The 22,463-nt window shown below is 45.6% G+C and overlaps 4 protein-coding genes across 5 annotated transcripts in view; 2 read left to right on the plus strand and 2 right to left on the minus strand.

The window, feature by feature from the left end:
* LOC139540719 (prolyl 3-hydroxylase 2-like) overlaps positions 1–1,621 on the plus strand; it is a 101,259-nt gene extending 99,638 nt beyond the window's left edge. The window contains exon 15 of the mRNA XM_071344627.1: positions 96–1,621. Within this exon, the coding sequence (XP_071200728.1) occupies positions 96–197 (102 nt within the window). The 3' untranslated portion in view covers positions 198–1,621. The remainder of the gene's footprint in view (positions 1–95) is intronic.
* Positions 1,619–8,038, minus strand: ccdc181 (coiled-coil domain containing 181). 2 transcript variants are annotated; one of them, XM_071344629.1, is made up of 6 exons: positions 7,763–8,038; positions 6,882–6,986; positions 4,501–5,535; positions 4,083–4,229; positions 3,589–3,746; positions 1,619–3,302 (listed from the first exon to the last, which is right to left on the minus strand). In XM_071344629.1, exons 1-6 carry the CDS (start codon positions 7,880–7,882, stop codon positions 3,131–3,133), a joined length of 1,737 nt encoding a protein of 578 aa, XP_071200730.1. In that variant the 5' UTR covers positions 7,883–8,038; the 3' UTR covers positions 1,619–3,130. The 2 variants fall into 2 exon arrangements, with proteins under 2 accessions (XP_071200730.1, XP_071200731.1); XM_071344630.1 differs by having other exon boundaries at positions 7,659–8,036.
* Positions 8,039–8,264: 226 nt separating this feature from the next.
* Positions 8,265–18,371, plus strand: LOC139540721 (oxygen-dependent coproporphyrinogen-III oxidase, mitochondrial-like). Its single transcript, XM_071344631.1, has 7 exons — positions 8,265–9,046; positions 9,932–10,075; positions 10,291–10,401; positions 10,505–10,646; positions 11,323–11,541; positions 14,189–14,293; positions 16,477–18,371. The coding sequence occupies exons 1-7, from the start codon at positions 8,518–8,520 to the stop codon at positions 16,559–16,561; spliced, it is 1,335 nt and encodes a 444-aa protein (XP_071200732.1). The 5' UTR covers positions 8,265–8,517; the 3' UTR covers positions 16,562–18,371.
* On the minus strand, positions 17,607–22,159 carry LOC139540722 (transmembrane gamma-carboxyglutamic acid protein 1-like). The gene is made up of 4 exons (XM_071344632.1): positions 22,060–22,159; positions 21,264–21,309; positions 20,576–20,739; positions 17,607–19,946 (listed from the first exon to the last, which is right to left on the minus strand). The coding sequence occupies exons 2-4, from the start codon at positions 21,271–21,273 to the stop codon at positions 19,515–19,517; spliced, it is 606 nt and encodes a 201-aa protein (XP_071200733.1). The 5' UTR covers positions 21,274–21,309; positions 22,060–22,159; the 3' UTR covers positions 17,607–19,514.
* Between the last annotated feature and the right edge of the window lie 304 nt (positions 22,160–22,463).

The raw sequence follows: 22,463 nt of genomic DNA on the forward strand, positions 1-22,463 counted from the left end.
TTGATTTAGGAATATATTTATTGCTATTTAGTTAGGAAGATGATTATATCACGATACATAACTCCTCCTCTCTTTTCTCCCTCTTTCTCCTCTAGGAGCGCCTGCAGGCAGATGAGGTGATGCAGGCGTTGGACAACCAGAGCAGCCAATCACAGTGGGACACAAACCTCAACATCAACCCCAAAGACGAGCTGTAGTAGTCCGCCGGCGCCCAAGCCCAGCACCCCCCAAATCTGTATATCTATCTATTTATTTAATGAAGTTTGGATCAGAACAATTTTATTTTTGTACTGTTTGAAGTGCAAGGTTATATAGTTGTTTGTGTTGTCGTCGTGGCTTTTAGTCTGTTGTTGTGATTCTTTTTCTTCTTCTGTACATACCAGTACTTGAGTTCACGTTTGGGTCTTTGTTTTTCTTTCCATTGACTCTCTCTCTCTGTTGGGGTGAAACCCAGTCATTGTGCCTCACACTTTATAAGGTCCAGTTCACTTTGTGATGACTTTATAAGGACCAGTTCACTTTGTGATGACTTTATAAGGACCAGTTCACTTTGTGATGACTTTATAAGGTCCAGTTCACTTTGTGATGACTTAAAATGCTCAGTTCCCTTTGTGATGACTTTGTGTAGTGTGCGGCTTTGCACACAAGGTTGTTGCAATACAGACCTGTCATACGTATGTACAGTTCTTACTGCACTGTGAACAAGCGAAAGAGAAGAACAGCAGTTGACATTGTCGTTTCTCTGTTATAGAAAAAAGAAACGGGCTGTTTATAACGTTTAAAACATGCACTCATAAAACAATCGGTAGTGGGATTATCTCTTTCGGGCGGTGTAAACACAGTTAATATGTTTCATCTATTTAGTCATTGAAACATTGGCTGGAATATATGCATTTGTCGAGAGAAAGAGGTCAGGCATTTCTTTACAAACAGGGAGCTATAATCCCTTTCAGTGACTGACAATAATGATTGAACTGGTCTGTCACTATTTTATTGTGCACTTTCTTCTTGTTTGTAGTGTGAGAAAGAGACACCGTCTTCATGACTCACGTTCCTCCCTAGCTCTGGTCCATGGCGTTAGCAAGCCTTGGACCAGAGCTAATGCCTCCCGTCAATTGTAATCAAACGCAGAGCAAGATAACTGTTTACAAGTTAGCTGACACACGGGCATGGAGTGTGTGTTTTTTTGTTGTTGTGTGTTTTATGTGTCTGTTTTAAAGATAGACAGCTGCTATTGCAATTGTCGGCATTTGATATTAGAAGCTTTTTAATAAAAGATGTCATTTATTCCTGTTTAAAGGAATTCTTATAGGTGTCCTTTCCTTTCGAAACTTCCTCATTTCATGGGTCAAAATAGACAGACAGGCACACACACACTGTTAAAATCCAATGGAAAGAAAGTGCCTTGTGTACTATGATATTTCAATGATACAACTGCTAACTATACGTAACTTATCCATTTTAAGTTAGATTAGGGTTTTAATCTTATCTTTTGAGAGGGAGGATGGCCACTGACTAATATTTAAATATAAATTGCTGTAGCACAAACAAATTGTTGTATCCATCTCTTTTGTTGTTAATGTGTACTTATAAATTAAAAAGACAATATTTCATAAAATAACTTAAACCGTGTCCTTTATTATTTGGGAATGTGTAAATTGTTTAACATTTGGGAACACATTGTCTATTGGTTCAGTTGTAACCAACATTTCATGAAGTGGTTTTACAAAAATGTATTTGAAAATCTATACATGAATACGACAATAAGGAAATGGATCTTAAATATCAAGATAAACATAGAGGTGAATTATTTATAGTACTGACTGTTCCAACTCTGACTCATTACAAATGATATATACAGTATCAAACCATCTTTCTTTTTAAATCTCTTAGCATCTATAGTCAGTGCATTGTCTCAAATCAGATAGCCGCAGGAAGTAGGGGTGCTGAGGGTGCTGTAGCACCCTCTGAAAAATCAGGGGAAAATGCAATATTAATAAATTATTTTAGATTTGTTTAGCAGAAGAAGAGAAAAAAAATCGCACAAAAGTAGTGCACTGGGCCTTTTACTAGTCCTGTATTAGCGGACTGATACAGCCGTCTGTAGTGCAGGCACACAAATAAAAACTTCGCAGCACCCCCACCCTCAAACATCTTTAGAATGAAGCCTTAGAATGACGCCCTCTGACGGAAGACAATGTGGTCAGTGTAGATGCCACTACTACAAAGGACCTAACTTAAGATAGATTTAAGAATAAACCTAAAAACACTCAGTGACAAACGATTTATAAAGGCATTATGGTAACTGGCAATATGGCTACCCACACCGAGACTACCTACTAGCACTGCAGGCATTGGTGAGCTCAATGTTTTCTAGTAGGCTAGGTTAAAGTGCATCAGCAACAGAGAGGAGGCTGTTGACAATGTAGAGAACAAGTGCCAGTAGGCCTATAATCACATTCTGTATAAATATTTGTTGTCACACAGCTATTGAACCAGTCACCTTGGTTATAATCATTCATTTGATGAAATAATCTCTTTATGTACTGTACACAGTGAGCACAGGATAGATCACCGACGCCTGATCAATTCGGGACCCTTAAGAGTTGTGCATGTTTTATGAAGTAACGTCGAAGAAAACAGAACTTCGGAGGTCCTAAACGGATCATCTGTGACAAATGAAAATAGAGAATAAAGAGAGAATAAAAGTCCTTCTCTCAACAGTGCTGATCCCATCTAAAGATTCACTTTCAGTAAAAATGCCTAATTTAAAGTTGTATGCTAGTTGATACTGGAACAGAGCCTAGATTTCTTTGGTGATTCCCCTCTCCCTCAGGCCTCGCCCACAATGAGATTTCGTTTTTTCGGGTGGAGACGATGCTTTTTCAATGGGAGTCATCCAATGCAGGATGAATGACAACGGAGCTGATTGTCCCCCCCAAAAAAGTATTTTTTCCTTGTGAAAAAGTGAAGATTAGTTGTACTTTTATAGAGCAAATATTGACAACTAAGTCGTATACAATTTCATCCGTGTTCATGTGTCTCTGTGTACCCGTACCCTTAGCTTTGCCCAGATCTCGACTCTTTCCTCTCGAGGTATGATGTTGCGAATGGTGGGTTCAGAAGCCGCTCAGAAGCGGTACGCCAGGTGCTCAGTGAAGCGGAAAGGCTTGGTCTCGTTGACGGTGCACAGGAGGTCCTGCATGCGCCGGGCGCGCCGCTCCTCAAACACCAGCCTGCGGGAGCGCTCTCTGGCCGCCTGCTGCTCCGCCCGCTTCTCTGCCCGCTTCCTCTTCAGCCACCTGAGGAGAGAGAGAACCGGACAAATTAGTGTCCAGACCAGGGCTATCCAACCCGGTTCCTGAAGAGCTACCCTGCTATAGGTTTTAACTCCAACCCCAGTTGTAACTAACATGATTCAGCTTATCTACCAGCTAATTATTAGAATCAGGAGCGCTAGATTAGGGTTGGAGCGAAAACCTACAGGATGGTAGCTCTCCAGGAACAGGTTTGGAAAGCCATGGTCCAGACTATCTCCAAGGCCCTTCGACAGTAAACAGACATTCACCCAGCTGAGTAGGGACTCACAGTTTGAAGGCTCGTTCACACTCTTCTCGGTTGTGCAGGTAGAATCCGCTCTCCTCCTCCAGCCTCTTCATCTCCTCCAGCTGTCTGTCTCTCTGCTGTTGTTCGTGTTTCCTCTGCAGCCACGACTTAAAGGCCTCGTCTGGGTCACTGTGCTCCCTCTGAGGGAGGCAGGACACAGGGAAAAATCTAGTCAAAATGGCTTTCCCTCACTATCCTACTTTCTTGGACTGGCTTTTCACAAGCTTTCTGGTGCAGTATATTCTATGATTGCACTAAAGGCTATAGCAGTTTGGCATACAGATACCCAATAACAACTTTTTCATTTCTTTATAATACGTATCAGAAAATAACTTCCTTCCCTTTATTTATTAAATTATTTAAGCAAATAGCATGTACATTTAGCTGGAAGCACTGATTTCTGCAAAGTACTACTACAGTACAATTACAGTACTACTACAGCCTGTGCTTGTCGCCCTCTAGTGGCCTGTGCGTACCCTGCCATTACTTCTCTCCATCTCCTGGGCTCTGTAGATCCTCTTCTCCTCCTGCAACTGCTCCCTCTTCCTCACCAGCCATGCCCGGAACGCCAGCTCGTTCTCCTGACGCTTCTGCTCATCCTCCTCCCTCTTCCTCTGCTCCTCCTGAGAGAAGGGGCAGGGGGAGAGAGAGAGAGAGAGAGAGAGAGAGAGAGAGAGAGAGAGAGAGAGAGAGAGAGAGAGAGAGAGAGAGAGAGAGAGAGAGAGAGAGAGAGAGAGAGAGAGAGAGAGAGAGAGGTCGGGGAGATAAAGAGAGAGGGGGGGCAAGGAGGATCATATAAAAGCAGAAGGGGGAGAGGTAGAAAGAGTTACACAGGAAAACAGACAAGGGGATTTATCTTTCATGATAAGCATTGGGACTTCCTGTGCTCCCCACCTCTCTGGCGAGCCTCTCTCTCCTCTCCTGTATTTTGTTCAGTAGCTCCTTCTGTTGGGGCGAGAGAGTGAAGGTGGCCTGCTGGGTAGGGGTACTGTTGGCCGACTGCACCCTGCGCTTGGTGCCCCTCCCCCCGCTGCCCCTCTGGCTGTGACTGGCCGAGTTGGGCCGGTTCCTGGGCTGGGCCGGAGGTCTGGGGGCGCGGTGGTGCTCGAACCCTATGGACATAGTGCTAGAGATGGGACGCAGCGGGGAGGATGTGGGGGTCTTGTTCGGGCTCAGGTCACTTGGACGGGAGGACGAGCGTGTGTTGTCGCTGGGGAAGCTCGCTAAAGGTGGCAGCATCAGGCCGCGGCTCTCCACCTCCTTCAGGCTGACAAGGTCAAACTTGCCATCTTTCTCCACCAGGACTTTGCCCTCTTTCCCCGGTCCACTCTGGCCAGCCTCTCCACCTCCACCACGACCCCCATTCTTGATCCCCTGCCCTCCTCCTTCACCTTCCCATGGGGTGATCTTCAGCTCAGAGAGCTTCCCTGACACCTCACTTTCTACCAACATTTCCTTGCCGCTGGCCGTGCTGCTCACCTGCTCTACCACCCCCCTCTTTTGGGGGGTGCTGCTGTCTTTCTCGTACTCCAGCGGCGCCACCACCAAATCCACCAGCGTTTCTTTGAAGTGAAGGCGTCGGCGCCGAGTCATGTCCGGCGCTTCCTGGTCCTGCAGCTGCCGATTGGCTAACTGGATCTTCTCCAGGATGTACTTCTTCTCCTCTTCCGGTTGGTCTTCCAGCACCGGAGGGGGCGGTGCTACGGGGGATCCACCCTTATGTGGACTGTCTCGGTCGGAGTCGAACTCCAAAGGTTCCATAGGCGAGGGCCACCTCTCCTCCTCCTCCGCCTTCTCTGACTCGCTCGCCCACTTCTCCTCCTTCAGGCTTTTCTTGTCCTCCTCCCTCCCTCGCTTCTTCTCTTCCTCCTTCCCCTCCTCCTTCAGCTCCTTGTCTATTTCGGCCTCGATGTCCTCGTAGTCAGGTTCCTGTTGAGGAGGAGTGACGGAGTTCTATTCACCTGAGTCTCTCAGCAGACAGTGTGTCAGCAAACGATATGTTAATGAGGTACTTTGATACTTTGTGGGAGACATGACGACTGTGTGTATGTGTGTGTGGTTATCAATGTACCCAGTCCAGAGCCCTATAGCTGTGGCACAATGAAAGTGCCTGGATGTGTGTCAGTGGGTTGGATTTCACACACAGACACTGAGATGCAGGCGCACGGTAACGCAACACCACAAACTGTGGGCGCATTTGAGCAGATCACTTTTGTCAAGTTGGTGACCATCGTTGGTCACCGCCTTCCAAAGTGTGTTGTATTATGGGGATAAAAATAGTCAGATTTGCGCTTACATGACGACTGCGTGAGCTTTATAAAAGATCAAAAGTCATGAAATTTGGACTGCAAATTTATTTCTGCAGTTGCTCTTCACCAACTTCATCCTGTAGCCATTACCTGCATTGTGGGAGGCTCTATTGTCAACCAATCATTAGGGTGTTTTTGTTTGACTCACGTGATCATGACCAAAGACCTGACTAAAACAGGAACCAACTTTGCCGTCAATCATGTATAATTGAATGTGATATTTGAGGCTCTCTTTCACCAATTGATAGTACAATGTACACAACTATATTTACCGTTTGTGAGTGTGTGATATGGGGGTTGGAGACATGTTTACTTCGACATTACAAAGAAAAACGTTTATAAACACTGGCAGCACTGCCATGTTGCACTGAGCCTTGCTGTTGGAAAACCACATCAGTGTCCGACTTTCGGCTGTCCCAGATGGACTTTCCCCGACTTCACTCCTTAACTTTTGTTTACAGTCGGTTGCTTTCGCCTTACTACTCAAAAGATCCCTGTGACATTTTCACAGGAAGTGGGCAAGTCGGGCGACCCAGCAGCTCACTGACCTACTTGGCCTTCGCTCCTGAGGTGCATTCAGTTCACTTGAACGTTTGCTACGTTGCAGAACGGTTTGTACTGAACGACACGTTTCCCCAAAACGTTGTTGTACGTTCTTGAATAGACTTTGAGGTACGTTTGCTCCCATTTAGTGGGTGTGGCAAGGTGTGGCTTGAAGCAATGAGTGACACAGTATTTAAAAGGCAGTGGCTATGCTGACAGCGTTGCCCAACCCACAATCCAACCTCTCCTCTCTATGTTCAACTGGACGTTCAGTACAGCACCGTTTCCGTTCAGTGGAACGTTCCAGAACATAAAAACGTACTGAACGCAGCCCTGGGTTCTCACTGATCAGCTAATCCCCGCTGACCTACCTGGTCGACGCTCCACCCGTCCTCGCTGATCAGCCAATTCACACTGACCTACCTGGCTATCGTTCGTCCCCTCCTCACTGATCAGCCAATCCAGGTCCTTCTCAAAGTCGTCCTCATACTCCTCCTGGGTCCTAGTGCTCGTTGGCACCAGACTCATCTTCTCCAAAGGAATAGCATGAAGAACAATACAAGATCAACCGGAGCATTGTATATGCAGGGCCATTTGTGATGATAGAACCAACATTATACTTCCAAGGGTATACATGAGTCCATTGTATTTAAATTCACACCAGTTCAGGGAAGTTTGCGCATTGACAATCCCTCATAAAACTAAAATACAATAGAATTCCCGACTGTTTACGCACACATCACAAGCATACAAATTCTGAACACTCACAGATCACCAGTCACACAATATTATAGTGGACCTGTATTCACGACTCCGTGGCCCTCCCATGGCCAAATGACGCATAGCGCAGGATAAACACTTCAACCTGTGACAGGTGCAGTTGTTTGCATTACTTTTATTATGGGATCGTATTGTGAAATAGGCTAACTTGTCTTAACTGTTATTGGAGTTACTGGCAGATTTATTGCAGCTTGTAGAATCTTACTGATACAACAGGACAGCATGATGTGACAGACACAGACATAGCCTGGTTTCTAGGCTCCAATACAAGAGGAAACATAGACGCCTAACACGATGATGTAACATTAGAATAGGCTACTATTTCCACAAACAATAACCTACACACTTTATTATAAGGCACAAGTCTGAAATAATTAGAAGCACAACCGTGCCGTTACCCAAACATCGAAATAAACTCACCACTACCAGATACTTGTGCGTTTCCTTTTTACTCCAAATAAAAATAAAATAATATGTATTATATCCTCTTATATGGGAACTCGTTATTCGTTTTAATGGCCTACATTTTCGTGATACAGCCGGCCGGAGCACCTGTCCAGATAATCTCCTGTGCGTGTCCCTCTCCCCTGCTCCACTAAAGGGTTTAATAGTCCTGTTGTCATAGAGACCCACAACACGCACATGCGTAAAACAGTCTCTCACACTCGCGCAAACACACACTTCTTCATCTCACTGCACACAGACACAGATCTATAAATCTATCAAACTGGCAGTCATGAGTACTGGGGAGAATTTTATAGACTAGTGTAGGCTACATTCTAAATATGTGCTCTAAAATGGTATTATGAACATGTTATTATAAGGAATTAAGTGCACGACTTGTCCTTGTGTTGTTTGAAATAGTGACATAAATAAATGAAGACTTATGTGACATATTTTACGTCATGCTTTAATAATATGTGAATAATAATATGCGACAATTATTATTTTCAAGGACTATCTTGCCAAAGAGTGGATAAGCAGAGAAGAAAGGGGTCTCTTATCACGTTCTGGATAATAACGACACCCCTACAGAAAAGCACTGGCTCGTGGGTCTTGCTGTTTGCTGTAATTTACTATCAATAAAACAAACCTGCAAAGACTCTTCGAGAACTCCATTTCCCATGCCTCCTCGCTCGGTTCAAACCAAGGACACACCCCCGGACCTTAGCGTGCCTGCACGGCTGTCTACTTGTGATTGTAGTTTTCAGTTTTGCTAGATGGATGTCAACAAACTGGACATTTTACATGGAGAGGACAACTAGATCATTTACAAATAATGGCGACCATCGTTCTTTATTCCATGAACAGAACGGCGCAAACCACTGCGAGACTATGTTTTTTTCCGTATTCAACGCGAGCTTCCATAGTGGACTCGCGCATATCTTTCTTCCATAACACTTCGGTCCGCAGGTTAACTCCGCTTCCGAGAGCGAGATGGGTTCCCAAAGCTACTGGAGTGCGGTTCATGTCCAACGGGACTGCAGGCAAAACGGCAACCGGGCGAACCAGGAGAGGCGCACTGCTGGTTGCTGGAGCAGTGGTGGGTTTTGTGGCCAGCGCTAGTCACTTTCAGCGGGCTGAAATGGCAACCATGATCCCCAAAACCGAGGAAACGAAGATATCGGAAAAATGCAAGAAGTTCATGTCTCCGCCGTGTACCGACGTCAAAGTGCTGCAGCAGAAGAAAGAGGAAATGTGCACGAGGATGGAGATGTTGATCATGGAGACTCAGGCGGAGTTCTGCAGAGCGCTCGAGGAGGTGGACAGCGGCAAGTTCAAAGTGGACAAGTGGGAACGGAAAGAAGGCAAGTATCTCTCCCTTTGGCACGTGCCATTTGGTAAACACACCCGTACCAACGCGCGTGGATAGTCCGTTAGGAACCCCAACCTAAGGCCAGAGCATCTTACCTATAGGCCAACGTAGACCTACACTATAGGACCAAAAGTATGTGGACACCTGCTCATGTCATTGCATGCTGTAGTGTTAAGATTTCCCTTCACTGGAATTGAGGCCTAGCCGGAACCATGAAAAACAACCCAGGCCATTATACCTCCTCCACCAAACTTTACATTTGGCACTATGCATTGGGGCAGGTAGCGTTCAGGCATCCGACAAAACCCAGATTCATCCGTCGGACTGCCAGATGGTGAAGCGTGATTCACTGCTCCCAGAGTCTAATGGTGGCGAGCTTTACGCCACTCCAGCCGACGCTTGGCATTGCGCACAGTGATCTTAGGCTTGTGTGCGGCTGCCCGGCCATGGAAACCCATTTCATGAAGCTCCCGACGAACAGTTTCTTGTGCCGACTGCTAGAATTTTAGCAGTCGTTCAATCTTCTTGGCGTAACAGTTGGGATAATGGGACAATTCTGAGTACGACACATTTCTCACCCCTGGATTGAGGTACGTTTTCCCGAGCCATAGTTTGTGCCTTCTCTGTGGTGTCTTAATCTAATCAGGAAGCCTGTCCGACACCAGTGCAGCTGTAAACTAAGGTCGGAATCTATTCTGGCTAATCCAAAGGTTATCCACCCTGGCCTTGTTTTGAAACTGAGCCCAACATCTACAGTAGCACCTTGCAACATTCGGGACCCATACCATTGTCTCACTGTCTGTTTTGTGTAGCATTATTAAGGTGCTTTTAGTGTTTGGCTCTTTCTTTACTGTCTAACATCTTGTGTCTGTATCAGGTGGCGGGGGCATCAGCTGTGTGCTGCAGGATGGGAAGGTGTTTGAGAAGGCGGGGGTCAACGTGTCCGTGGTGTTTGGGAACCTGACCGAGGAGGCCGCCAAGCAGATGCGCAGCAGAGGGAAGGTCCTCAAAGGCAAAGATGGTGAGTGGCAGCCCTAGGTTCATATCAACCTCATTCTTTTCAGCAATACTTTATGTTGTCTTGCAGTACAGTGTGTTACCTCATGCTACATGTGTCACTCAAGACCAGAAATAGCCATTCTTGCCATTCCGACAACCTAATGTGTTCAAGGATCCTTGAGTCAGACTATGGTTGAGATGTATATTACGCTATTGTATTGTTATGTTTACTCCTAGGCATCCTGCCATTCTGTGCCATGGGCGTGAGCTCAGTCATCCACCCCAAGAACCCCCACATTCCCACAGTGCACTTCAACTACAGATACTTTGAGATAGAAGAAGAAGATGGTGAGTGTCAGGCTGTGACGTCATACCATTCAAGTGTTGGAGCTGAGATAATGAATGATGGCTCGTCTTCTCGTGTGTGTGTGTGTGTGTGTGTCTGTCCCAGGCACTAAACAGTGGTGGTTTGGTGGCGGTACAGACCTGACTCCTACCTATGTCAATAAGGAGGATGGTGCTCACTTTCACAACAGTCTGAAGGAGGCCTGTGAAAAACATCACCCCAAGTACTACCCCGACTTCAAAAAGTGGTACGACCCATATCGGTGACTTCATACAACATGTGGTAATGACTGGGTGGGTGGGTGACTACACTGGGTGGGTCTCTACTGTTCAACGGGGATAAGGAGTTTCTCGTCATTATCTTTAGCTGCTGAATGGCCATTTGTTCAGAGCTAGTGAATGACATTGTCTCAATGAACGGGAGGGCAAGTGAGTCTGGATACTGTACATGGATGTGTGTGTCCGTGTTACTTTAATAGCTAGGTTCCTATAAGCTGTTTGCGTTTTACACATTGACACAGTGGTCCCCCCCCCCCCCCCCCAGATTGACATCTTGATCTTGATTATCTTGATAACTCAAACATACAGTAGTTGTATTTTTATAGAACATTGGGTTACATTTTCATTGAGCGTAATCATATCTAATAACTACCTCTGTGTTTAGTCATTGAAACGAGTAGCTCAACATTTCTACCGTGTTTCAAATACCTGTAAAAGTACTGCATTGTACTAGTTATGCTGCAATTATGGAAATGAACATTGGTAACACTTGAATTAAACCCTGCTGGTATAAAACCATGACTATAACAAGTTATAAAGCAATATACAGTACCAGCGGGCAAGTATAATTCAATTGTTTCCATAACCTGCAACATTTTTTGTCCTCAAGCTTAGTTTAATTCAAAGCACTCCTGCTGCCTGCAGGTGTGACCGGTACTTCTACATCCGCCATCGTGGCGAGACACGGGGCATCGGTGGCATCTTCTTTGACGACCTGGACTCTCCCAGCCAGGAGGAGGCGTTCAGCTTCGTTAGGAGCTGTGCCCAGACCGTGGTGCCCTGTTACCTGCCCATCGTCTACAAACACCTCAATGACCCCTTCAGCCCAGAGGAGAAGGACTGGCAGCAGGTGCGGAGAGGCAGGTGGGTACAAATGAGAGGGTGTGGGTGTACCTCGGGCTGTGGCGGTCATGACGTTTTGTGATTGTCAAGCAAATAACTGCCGGTCTCAGGGTAATTGACCGTTAATTAACATAAACACATTTAGCATCTCCTGGCTTCCACGCATAGCCTACAAGCCACTGATGCAGACCTTTTGGAACGTCTAATAAATCCATAACCTGCACCGTCACAATAAATCCATTATGTATTTTAGACACGTCTAAAGAAACATGATATGAAGAAAATGTAGTCTTATTTCAGAAGAACAGAATGGCATACTCCTTGTCCTTATGTTAGGCCCTGATCTGGCTCTGCAATATGGCTGTGGGCTATACTAGTTAATTTAGCAGAGCAGATTTGCTTAGAATTCCATAGCATTGTTTTATATTATTTTATAGTATGAAGAATAAAATTGAACATACCTGAATAAAATAGAAAGGATGTTTTCTCCAAAGGATTTCTGAGGAAGTGCGCACATGCCGCTATTATGTGAGCGGTTAACAAAGAAACAGGTCTTCCTATACGCTTAATTTAGAGTTATTTATGCAACTTTAGTTGTGAACAAAGAATATAGCCCAACGTTAGAATGTTTTTTAAAAAAAATCAAAAGCTGCATGATGTGACTCTGATTATTTGAAAAAAGTCGCATGAAAGGCATGAACTCTGCTTTGTTTTTTTGCGCAGGCTGCACACACTTCATCAGTCTGTCATTCACAATTTGACATGCACTTGCTAATACCTCGAATTTCCCTGCGGCATCCCCTTTGTGTAGCCGTAATGTACCCTAAAGAAATCCATGCCTTTTGTGGCCAGTGGCCGTTGTGCCCTTGGGCTGAATATAATAATTATAATTCCCTTCTCCCGGCTGCGTGCTCCGAAGCACCTCACTCAGATGGCTCAATTCTTATTAGCCAATGCCCGTCACGTGATCGGGTATTTCTCACAGGCTACAAGTGAAGACAAACACATCGGGGATGCAACTGTGCTCATCCTTATCCAATTCCAAGGTGCACATTGAAGATATTGGAAGAACTGTCCACATGTACTTTGTCAGCCAACAAGATGAGTGGGCCTAACCAACAGCAAAAGCACTAGCCTATCAACTTTTGTACTATGGGGGATAGTAGATTGACATAAGCTGCCTATGTCATTCTACTATCCACCATAGTACAAAAGTTGACTTATTCTGTGCGAGAAATAAATATTCCAAACATAGTCTGGGAGAGTTGTGGGATGCGATAGATCCCAAATTAATACAACCACTAGCATAAAAAAAACAACGTTTTTAAGCAATGAGGCTGACACAACATATCAGAACTTTTTTAGCTTAAAATGTTGATCAACTATTAGACTATTCACATAAGCGCAGCAATGCGCACACGGCAGGAGGCTATAAGCGCGAATATTCCAAAATGCAATCAATTAGCGGGAAAACACCATTCTCAAACGTGATTATGCATGTCGTGCTTTTATTATAAAAGTGCATTTTTATGGTGAAAAATTAAATTCCCCAAACGGGAAACTCACACGCTGTGCATGTTTGCCAGTTAGGCGCTACAACTGTTGTAAAACTGATTGTGCTTAATTTTAAGACGTTATTTGGCCACTTTAGTTGTGATACAAACCTTATCAAAACATATAGACATATGGGCTAGGCTACATGAGGTGTGCAACTTCAAAACGCATGCGCTGTTTCTAGCACACAAGCTGGGCATCATTCACAAGTGATAATAAAGTATATAATTCATAAGTCACCCATCAGACTGTTCTTGATTTAATCTTGTCTTTACATACATTATTTTGTGTATATGTGAGAAATTTGTTTGAATTAGAATGGACCATTATCATGCACCCGCCTCGAAATGGGAGAGAGAAAAAAACATGTCATCTATGCACTTAAATAGCAAATGTAGGACGCATTTCCCGTGGGGCCTTTTCATGCCAGCCAGGTAGGCTATACTCCTGTTGTAAAGACAAGCAATGTGCTTAATGTTAGGAAAGTTGAGAAATAAATATAGTCGGACAAGCCAACAGAAAGCTGATGGGATCCTCTTTTTAGTAGAGGCCATCACTCTGTTTTCTATCGCAATTCCATAGCCTATAGAAATGTTGTGCAACATTTCCCGAGTGGCGCAGCGGTCTAAGGCACTGCATCTTTGCTAGAGGCATCACTACAGACCCTGGTTCGATCTGGGGCTGTATCACAACCGGCCGTGATTGGGAGTCCCATAGGGCGGCGCACCATTGGCCCAGCGTCGTCCGGTTTAGGGTTTGGCCGGGGTAGGCTGTCATTGTAAATAAGAATTTGTTCTTAACTGACTTGCCTAGTTAATAAATAAAAGAGCTCATGAGGTGTTTGATTAAATTTGCATTGATGTTAGAGTGATTAGAGGGACAATAGAGTGCTGAGTACCAGGCAGTTAGCAAGTTTGGTAGGGTACTAATGACCATCAGAGCTTGGAGAAGCCTAATTACCGTGACTAAAACGATCACTTGGAATTTGACTGGCAACGTGTCGGTAATACGGTCACCATAACAGCCCTAGGTGTACCTACATGCTTGTGTAATAACAGTTTGGTTCTGTGTCTGTGCTTGTGTCCCATTAAGCCTTTGGTGTGTGTGTTTTCAGGTATGTGGAATTTAACCTGGTGTATGACAGAGGGGTGAAGTTTGGACTGGCCACCCCAGGCTCCAGGATCGAGAGCATCCTCATGTCCCTGCCCCTCACAGCCAAGTGAGTACTGTGGGGAAAAGTGAGAGACTATTGGGACGCAACCTTAAAGTGAAGACCGTGTGTGTAGTACTGCGTACGGCCTGTGTGTGTGTAGTACTGCGTACGGCCTGTGTGTGTGTAGTACTGAGTACGGCCTGTGTGTGTGTAGTACTGCGTACGGCCTGTGTGTGTGTGTGTGTGTGTAGTACTGCGTACGGCCTGTGTGTGTGTGTGTGTGTAGTACTGCGTACGGCCTGTGTGTGTGTGTGTGTGTAGTACTGCGTACGGCCTGTGTGTGTGTGTGTGTGTAGTACTGCGTACGGCCTGTGTGTGTGTGTGTGTAGTACTGCGTACGGCCTGTGTGTGTGTGTGTGTAGTACTGCGTACGGCCTGTGTGTGTATAGTACGGCCTGTGTGTGTTTGTGTGTGTGTGTAGTACTGCGTACGGCCTGTGTGTGTGTGTGTGTAGTACTGCGTACGGCCTGTGTGTGTGTGTAGTACTGCGTACGGCCTGTGTGTGTGTAGTACGGCCTGTGTGTGTGTGTGTGTAGTACTGCGTACGGCCTGTGTGTGTGTGTGTGTGTGTGTGTAGTCCTGCGTACGGCCTGTGTGTGTGTGTGTGTGTGTGTGTGTGTAGTACTGCGTACGGCCTGTGTGTGTGTGTGTGTGTAGTACTGCGTACGGCCTGTGTGTGTGTAGTACGGCCTGTGTGTGTAGTACTGCGTACGGCCTGTGTGTGTGTGTATAGTACTGCGTACGGCCTGTGTGTGTGTGTGTGTGTAGTACTGCGTACGGCCTGTGTGTGTGTAGTACTGCGTACGGCCTGTGTGTGTGTAGTACTGCGTACGGCCTGTGTGTGTGTAGTACTGCGTACGGCCTGTGTGTGTGTAGTACTGCGTACGGCCTGTGTGTGTGTGTAGTACTGCGTACGGCCTGTGTGTGTGTGTAGTACTGCGTACGGCCTGTGTGTGTGTGTAGTACTGCGTACGGCCTGTGTGTGTGTGTGTAGTACTGCGTACGGGCTGTGTGTGTGTGTGTAGTACTGCGTACGGCCTGTGTGTGTGTGTGCGTGCGTACTGCCTGTGGCCTGTGTGTTGCGGTACCGCGTACGGCCTGTTTGTGTGTAGTAGTACCGCGTACAGTGTGTGTGTAGTACCGCGTACGGCCTGTGTGTGTGTAGTACCGCGTACGGCCTGTGTGTGTGTGTAGTACCACGTATGGCTTGTGTGTGTAGTACTGCGTAAGGCCTGTGTGTGTGTGTGTGTGGTACTGCGTACGGCCTGTGCGTGTAGTACTGCCTGTGCGTGCGTGTAGTACTGCGTACGGCCTGTGTGTGTGGTACTGCGTACGGCCTGTTTGTGTGTGTGGTACTGCATACAGCCTGTTTGTGTGTGTAGTACGTGTGTGTGTGTGTAGTACCGCATACAGCCTGTTTGTGTGTGTAGTACGTGTGTGTGTGTAGTACTGCATACAACCTGTTGTGTGTGTGTTTAGTTGTGTGTAGTACGTGTGTGTGTAGTACTGTGTACAGCCTGTATCGAAGTGAATGCTCTAGAGCTTATTCAGAAGGCTTCTAATATGTTCAGGTAGAAATGTGTAGAGTGGAACTGAATTGACTGTCACACAGAATAGGGAGTCATGTCACCTCTGGTGTTATACCTGAGTCATAGCAACTTGTTTGGAGAGTGAAACGCTAATGTCTTCTAAATTATCAAAGTGCTAGCGGGAAATGAGAGCTGGCTGCTTCCATTGATACAAGCAGACATTGCTCAGTCTGCATCCCAAATGGCATACTATTCCCTACACAGTGCTCTACATTTCTGTAATGACCTTAGTGATCACTGTTTTACAGCCTGTGTTCGTGGGGCGGCAGGTAACCTAGTGGTTAGAACGTTGGGCCAGTAACTGAAAGGTTGCTAGATTAAATCCCCGAGCTGACGAGGTAAAAATCTGTCGTTCTGCCCCTGAACAAGGCAGTTAACCCACTGTTCCTCGGCCGTCATTGTAAATAAGAATTTGTTCTTATTGCCTAGTTAAATAAAACAATTGAGTAGAGCCCTGTGGAACACACACTGTGCATCACCGAGCTGCACCACAGCATCAACCAGAGCCCTGTGGAGTCATCTAATGTCAGCTGTGTACATTTCTATATGCACTCACTGAAATAGCCCCAGACGCCTCATTCATGCTGACTCTCTTCACAGGTGGGAGTACATGCATGAACCTCCTAAAGGTTCCCAGGAGGCCGATACGCTGGAGGTGTTACGAAACCCCAAGGAGTGGGTCTGAAATGGCCGTTACCATGGAGATACCAACCTGACTCAGCCTTCAGAACAGGAGCCTCCATGAGCTGTTGACCGGAACAGGCGTCCGTCGCTTTGTCGTTGGCCAACTCGCCGCTGATGCGATTAGCTAGTTGTTACTGGAAAATGCACACTTGCTTTTGCTGTCTGTTATGGCTTGATATAATATTGTCTGTCAGATAAGCCTTAACACTACCATTTAACATTTATCTAGAGCGACTTACAGGAGCAATTGGGGCTAAGTGCCTTGTTCACCTAGTCGGCTTGGGGATTTCGAACTAGTGACCTTTTTTGGTAACTGGCCCAACGCTCCCTGAACCGCTACCCCTTTGCCTTCCGCCCAACTGCCTGCATTGCTTTAACTTGCCTGCTTCAGATACATGCTGTGTACCAACTGGTCTAGACTGGCTTGCTCTGCTAGTATCTGTTTCTCTCTGGTCTCCAACGTAACCCAGGGTTGTGTTCACCAGGCAAGGCACTTTGAAAGAGAATTCATGTTTCAAACCGACCCAGGACACAAAGGGAAAGTGGACTGAACCACTCAGGGTATGTGATATGCCATTGATGTAAAATATAATTAAAGATGTTATATCCTAGCATGTATGACATGTACAAAGTGCTAGACAACATTTATAAATTAAATTGAGAGGGGATCAGCATCACCTGTGATTTTCTGGTCTCAAACCCAGTACCTCATCTACTGCGCTAGACGGGGGAATGCACCAGTTTTCACATAGGTCAGTTATAAATGTGATTGTTTGGCAACCTGTGTTTTTAATGCCCTCCATTCACCTCAAAGGCATTTTTCTATTTGACTCACCTGTAAACTCCACTCACTATGCTCTCTGCCCACTGATCTTATCAATTAAGCCAGACTACTTCCTGAATGTTGACACGGTCAGGGCTTTAGAGAAATAGTCTCTTTCACAAAATGTTAAGGTTTGAACAGCCGTTTAAAATAGAATGTCCAGAAGGACAGAGTCATCATGCTTTTCCGTTTTGGATAAATTGAGGCACTGACAACCGCCCCGCATGTTTAAGTATTTTATTATAAATTACAATTCAAGCTCATTACATATTCAAAGTTTTTTTTACATTTGCTTAAGGCGTAAAACTGGATTTCAAAAGGTAACAGTACAATTGTCCCTGTCCAGAATTCCTTGCCCCCTATGTGTAGACCTGAAATGATTGGACAGGTGGAAGCAATTTAGCAACAATTCCACCTCGTCTGTATGTCACCATATACTGTATCATTTTCAAGTGGGTAGGGGCTAGGGGCTATTTCTGGACACGGCCATATGGCGCATTCATGGCAACTCGGAACCTCAAGTTAAAATTAACAATAGTTATTTGCGTAGGAGCTTTTTGTTTGGTTGATTCTGATCATTTCCAAGTGGGAAACTCGGGCCTCGTCCTATGAGTTTCCGAGTTGTCTTGGACGTACCAATAGACCATCAACACATCCTGGTCATATAGCATTGGGACAAGTGCTGAGATCCACAGGTCAACAGAAAAAACATCAGTGCTCTCAATCTGTAATGTACATATTACACAGGCCCCGTACATTAGTTCTACAACATATGGCACAATAGAAAGTTCTTGTACAAATGTTTTATTACAAGCGTTGTCAAGACACTGCACAATTAGTGTGTAAACATTACTGTGCAGACAAAGGCCAGGATTCAAAAATCGGTAAAACGCTGTCGACAATGAACCTTTTTAAAAGGCAATGTTCCTGCATTAACAAAACACCGTAGATGACGGCTTAATGGAAATTACTTTCAAAGGGCAAGCGCGCAAATAACGTGGATAAGATTGAATCCCGGCCAAACTATGCGTTGTATCATAACCATGGTGTCAAATGCGTTGTAAATCAGTTGTACATCCTAAAGTGTGTACAGGGCCATCGACGTATTATGATAATAAATATTAGGCAGATAGTTGGTGCTTAGGATGTCTGCAATTAGTCCCCCAGCTGCATAATTAGCATGTAAAATAGACCGTTGTGACATTATTGTGGAGTTGTGCTGAATAGACCCAAACAGACTCTGCCTTAGAATTAATTAGCAAACGGCTCAGTTTGAGCCTTAATAGAAAGTGCCTTCAGTCACGCCACATATATCCACTACATTAGTATCAATGTAGTCACTGCTGTTATCTGCAGTAAAAAAAAAATGGAAGCACTCAAGTGCACTCTCACACACTGTCCATAGTGGCATTTATCACCATGAGTGAAAATGGGCCGTTGCTGCTTCATATTCTGCTGCTTCCTGGCCCATATTCCCTTGCAGGTCACTCCGCGCTCCATGCCAGCACAGCTCAGATAATGTCACTCCGAGAGACACACAGGCTTGCATCCCAAACTACCCTATTTAGTGCACTACTACCCATAGGGCTCTGGTTAAAAGTAGTGCACTGTATAAAGAGGGTGCCATTTGGGACAGTCTTCCACAATTCATACGACGCTGGCATAGATCCGGTAAGTCTACATAGCCAATACTGGCTTACCCAAACATATGGCTAAAACGACAGCAAAATTGTTTGTTTTTTAACAATTCACTTCCTGAACATTCAAAACAACTCTACAATTGTTCTCTCCTTTACACCACACAATTGTCATGCACCGTTCATTTGCCAGCCCCAAACCTTCTGGGTAGTCATAACATAAATTTATGGTAGTATGGAGGAAGCTAAAAAAAACTAAAACATTTTGGTTTTGTGAGATCAAACATTTGGTATCGTCTCTGCTATCACTCAACTCCTATCCGATGGTCAGTGCAAGCTTCGACGTTATTGCATCCAGCAACTCTCTGTTAGTGCAGTAACGTAACAGTTAAAGGGAGGCGAGGTGTAGGCTGTGACCAGGAGGATGATATAGCTGGATGGGGGCTGGAGAGAGGAGGGGAGCATCGGGTAAGACAGAGCATGGGGGGGTTACTTCACTTCCCATGGCCAATGATGTCCTCATACTGAGGCGGCGGCTCTGTCTCTATGTGCACATCCGTGTGGCCAACCGCCTCCTCGTAAGACGGTGGTGGCTCTCCCCTGTTTCCCCTCGCAGACGTGACATCCGAACCCGGGTAGGCAGGGCTGCTGTGGACGCTGAGCTCGGAGTGGTCGTGGAAGTCCCGTCCCCACTGGTCCATGGAGACCACCGATAGGGTGGGGTCCCGGTGGGAGCCCCCCAGGGCGGGGCTGCGCTCCGAACGCTTACGGGAGTGGCAGCGCCACACAGTGATGGCCACTGCTGCGATGAGGAGGAGAACCAGGAGCAAGGGGAGGATCAGGTAGAGGGAGTGGACTCCGCCAACCACCGACGGCAGCCCGCCACTTGGGCTGCTCTCCCGCACATACTCCTCCCAGAACCGTTGCTGCAGCCAATCAGAGAGCTACATCAGACCAATTACTGGGCAGAATTATCAATTCCTGGACATTTAAAGTAAAAGAAACATGTGAAATCTACAAATGCCATTTGCAACATTCTGAATGCCATACTCCAGAAAGCACACACGCATACAAAATAAAAACACAAAGCTGTCCACACATGTGCGTGCTGCACATCCCTCTGCGCGACGGACTGTGCATTCCCTGTCCTGACAATAGTCGCAGCAATGACCCTCTCCCTACTGAGCAGCACTCTCAGAGAGTCAGCTACCCTTCCTGCTGATTATCATCACTTCCTGAAAAGCAGGAACATTCCACAGGCCAGCACACTCGGAGTAGGATTACAAGTGTTTTTGTTATCGAGTGCGTGTGTGTCAATGAGGGAGCAATAGCGAGACAAAGAGCATTGTGTGTGCGAGTGTTACGTACAAGTTTGGGGTCAATTCCGGAAGTAAACAAACAAGGTAACATTTTCCTCAATTTTCCTCAACATTTTCCATATAAGAAACATAAAAAAGGAATTTGAATTTCAGTTTACGTCCTAATTAGACTGAATTGAAATGGAATTGACCCCAACCCTGGTTGCGCACGTGTGTTGCGTGCGCGTCTCACTCACAGTTTTCTCGTCATTCTCAAAGGCCTCCCTGGCCTCCTCGTAGGTGCAGATCTCCTCCCTGCACTCTCTCTGGATGTTGCCCTGCCGGATCTCCTCTAGCAGGTAGCTGTTGTCCCTGCGCTGCCGGCTCAACACTGAGTTCGCCAGGTCCGACGGCAGGAACACTGTCAGCGAGGGAGATGGAGGGAAGAGAAAAGAGCGAGAAGGGGAGGAAGAAAGAGAAAAAGTGATGAAAGATTCAAAAATGGTAGGGAGAGAACAGAGTACAAAAAGAGAGATGCGAGAGAGGGAGAGATGCAGAGAGAAAAAGAGGCAGAGGATAATACAAAGCCAGCAGAAAAGAGGGAGCTGCCTACTAACTGCATTTCTGTATAAAACAAAAGCTTCTTTGATTAGAACGGCCAATCCTGGCCAGTATAAGTTAAACTAACTCTGGGAATCAAGAGAGGGGCACAGAGCGGCCCTCTGTTGGACTGATTTGGGACTCCATGGACAGGAACCATATTGTGTTTAAAAACATGTGGTTAGACTCACAGAAGGGAGAGTCGACTAACATTTTCCTGGACAAACCACAGTGTTAAGTAGTTGTTTAAACAAGGACCAGCCTTGCAGGTAGTGCATTTACGTAAATGTACATGCCGAAAAGCACATGCCATAGGCCTATGAATAGCCTAGAGAACAAACGTACCACTCCCCATGATTCCTGCTGGTCTGTTTGGGGTGGGTGACGGTGTCTGTTGGCAGAAAAACATTCACCATAAACAGTCAGTTCCATGTTTTTAACTGGGACAAAGTCAATGAGAGGAAACAGGACAATAGTAGTCCTAGTCTTAAAAAAAAGAGGTGATTCAGACATTCTAAATATACAAACTATAAAGTAGGCCTAGGCTCATAATTGCCACAGTGTTTTAGGCTAACGTTACTTTTCCCATAGAGCATCGGAGTTCGCATAATCCTGTCATTCCTATTGAACTCCTGACAGACGTATTAACGGAAATGGCCGTCACACACAGTGTACTGTAAATTCCAGGCATCTGTGGCCAGCTAAAAACTGAATGACCAAACGCTGACCAGGGTTATACAGGAATGTTACCGCTATGACCGAAATAGAACACCAGCAGAAATGTAACAAACAAAGCGCCGCCCTGCCCTGTTCCTTCCATCTCTTCAAACGCGGCACAGGATGCGAATTGCGAAACCGTTATTAGAACAATAAAAACTGCTTTAATTTTTGGCGATATTATTGCAGCTGCCTATATGTGTGAACAGTGAGATGGACGACATCTGAGATTGAAGCTGGCTGACGTTTAGCTCGCTGACAATCGGATGATTTGTAACAATTTCGCTGACTGATTTGCTACATTGTAGCGACTCTTATCGTTCCAATGAGCAAAGGTTTTTTAGCTAACCGCTTCAAGAATAAACGTAAGATTCAAAGCGTTTATTTTTCAAATGAAAATGGTAAATAATTTAAGTTTATTTACCTGTTTCCTTCCCGAACGCGCTCTAAGCTCCACTAACGCCTCAATGGCCAAAATGTTTCTACGCACGCGCAAAAGCCTGTTGGATAGGCGTTTTCTCTTTTTTTCTATTTTAAAGGGACCGTCAGGTGACTGGCATCAAATCCCTAGAAGGCTATGTGCTATTTCTACACAATATCATTATTTGTTTCACATTATATCATTGGGAGTGTGCAGCAAGAATTAAAGAGACTGTGTAAGCTACTAACGGTGCACAGTTAGGCATCCTGGAGATATGTAGACCACATTTTGTTAATGATTAAATGCATCAGGAAACGTTGCCTGTCAAAGGCATTGACTCATGAGTCAATAGCAATCAATGCATGGAGTTTGGTCCTTAGGTTCCAATGTAATTACTGCAGTCTGTA

Source organism: Salvelinus alpinus, chromosome 16 (genome assembly GCF_045679555.1).
Source record: "Salvelinus alpinus chromosome 16, SLU_Salpinus.1, whole genome shotgun sequence".
In the NCBI taxonomy this organism is placed as follows: domain Eukaryota; kingdom Metazoa; phylum Chordata; class Actinopteri; order Salmoniformes; family Salmonidae; genus Salvelinus; species Salvelinus alpinus.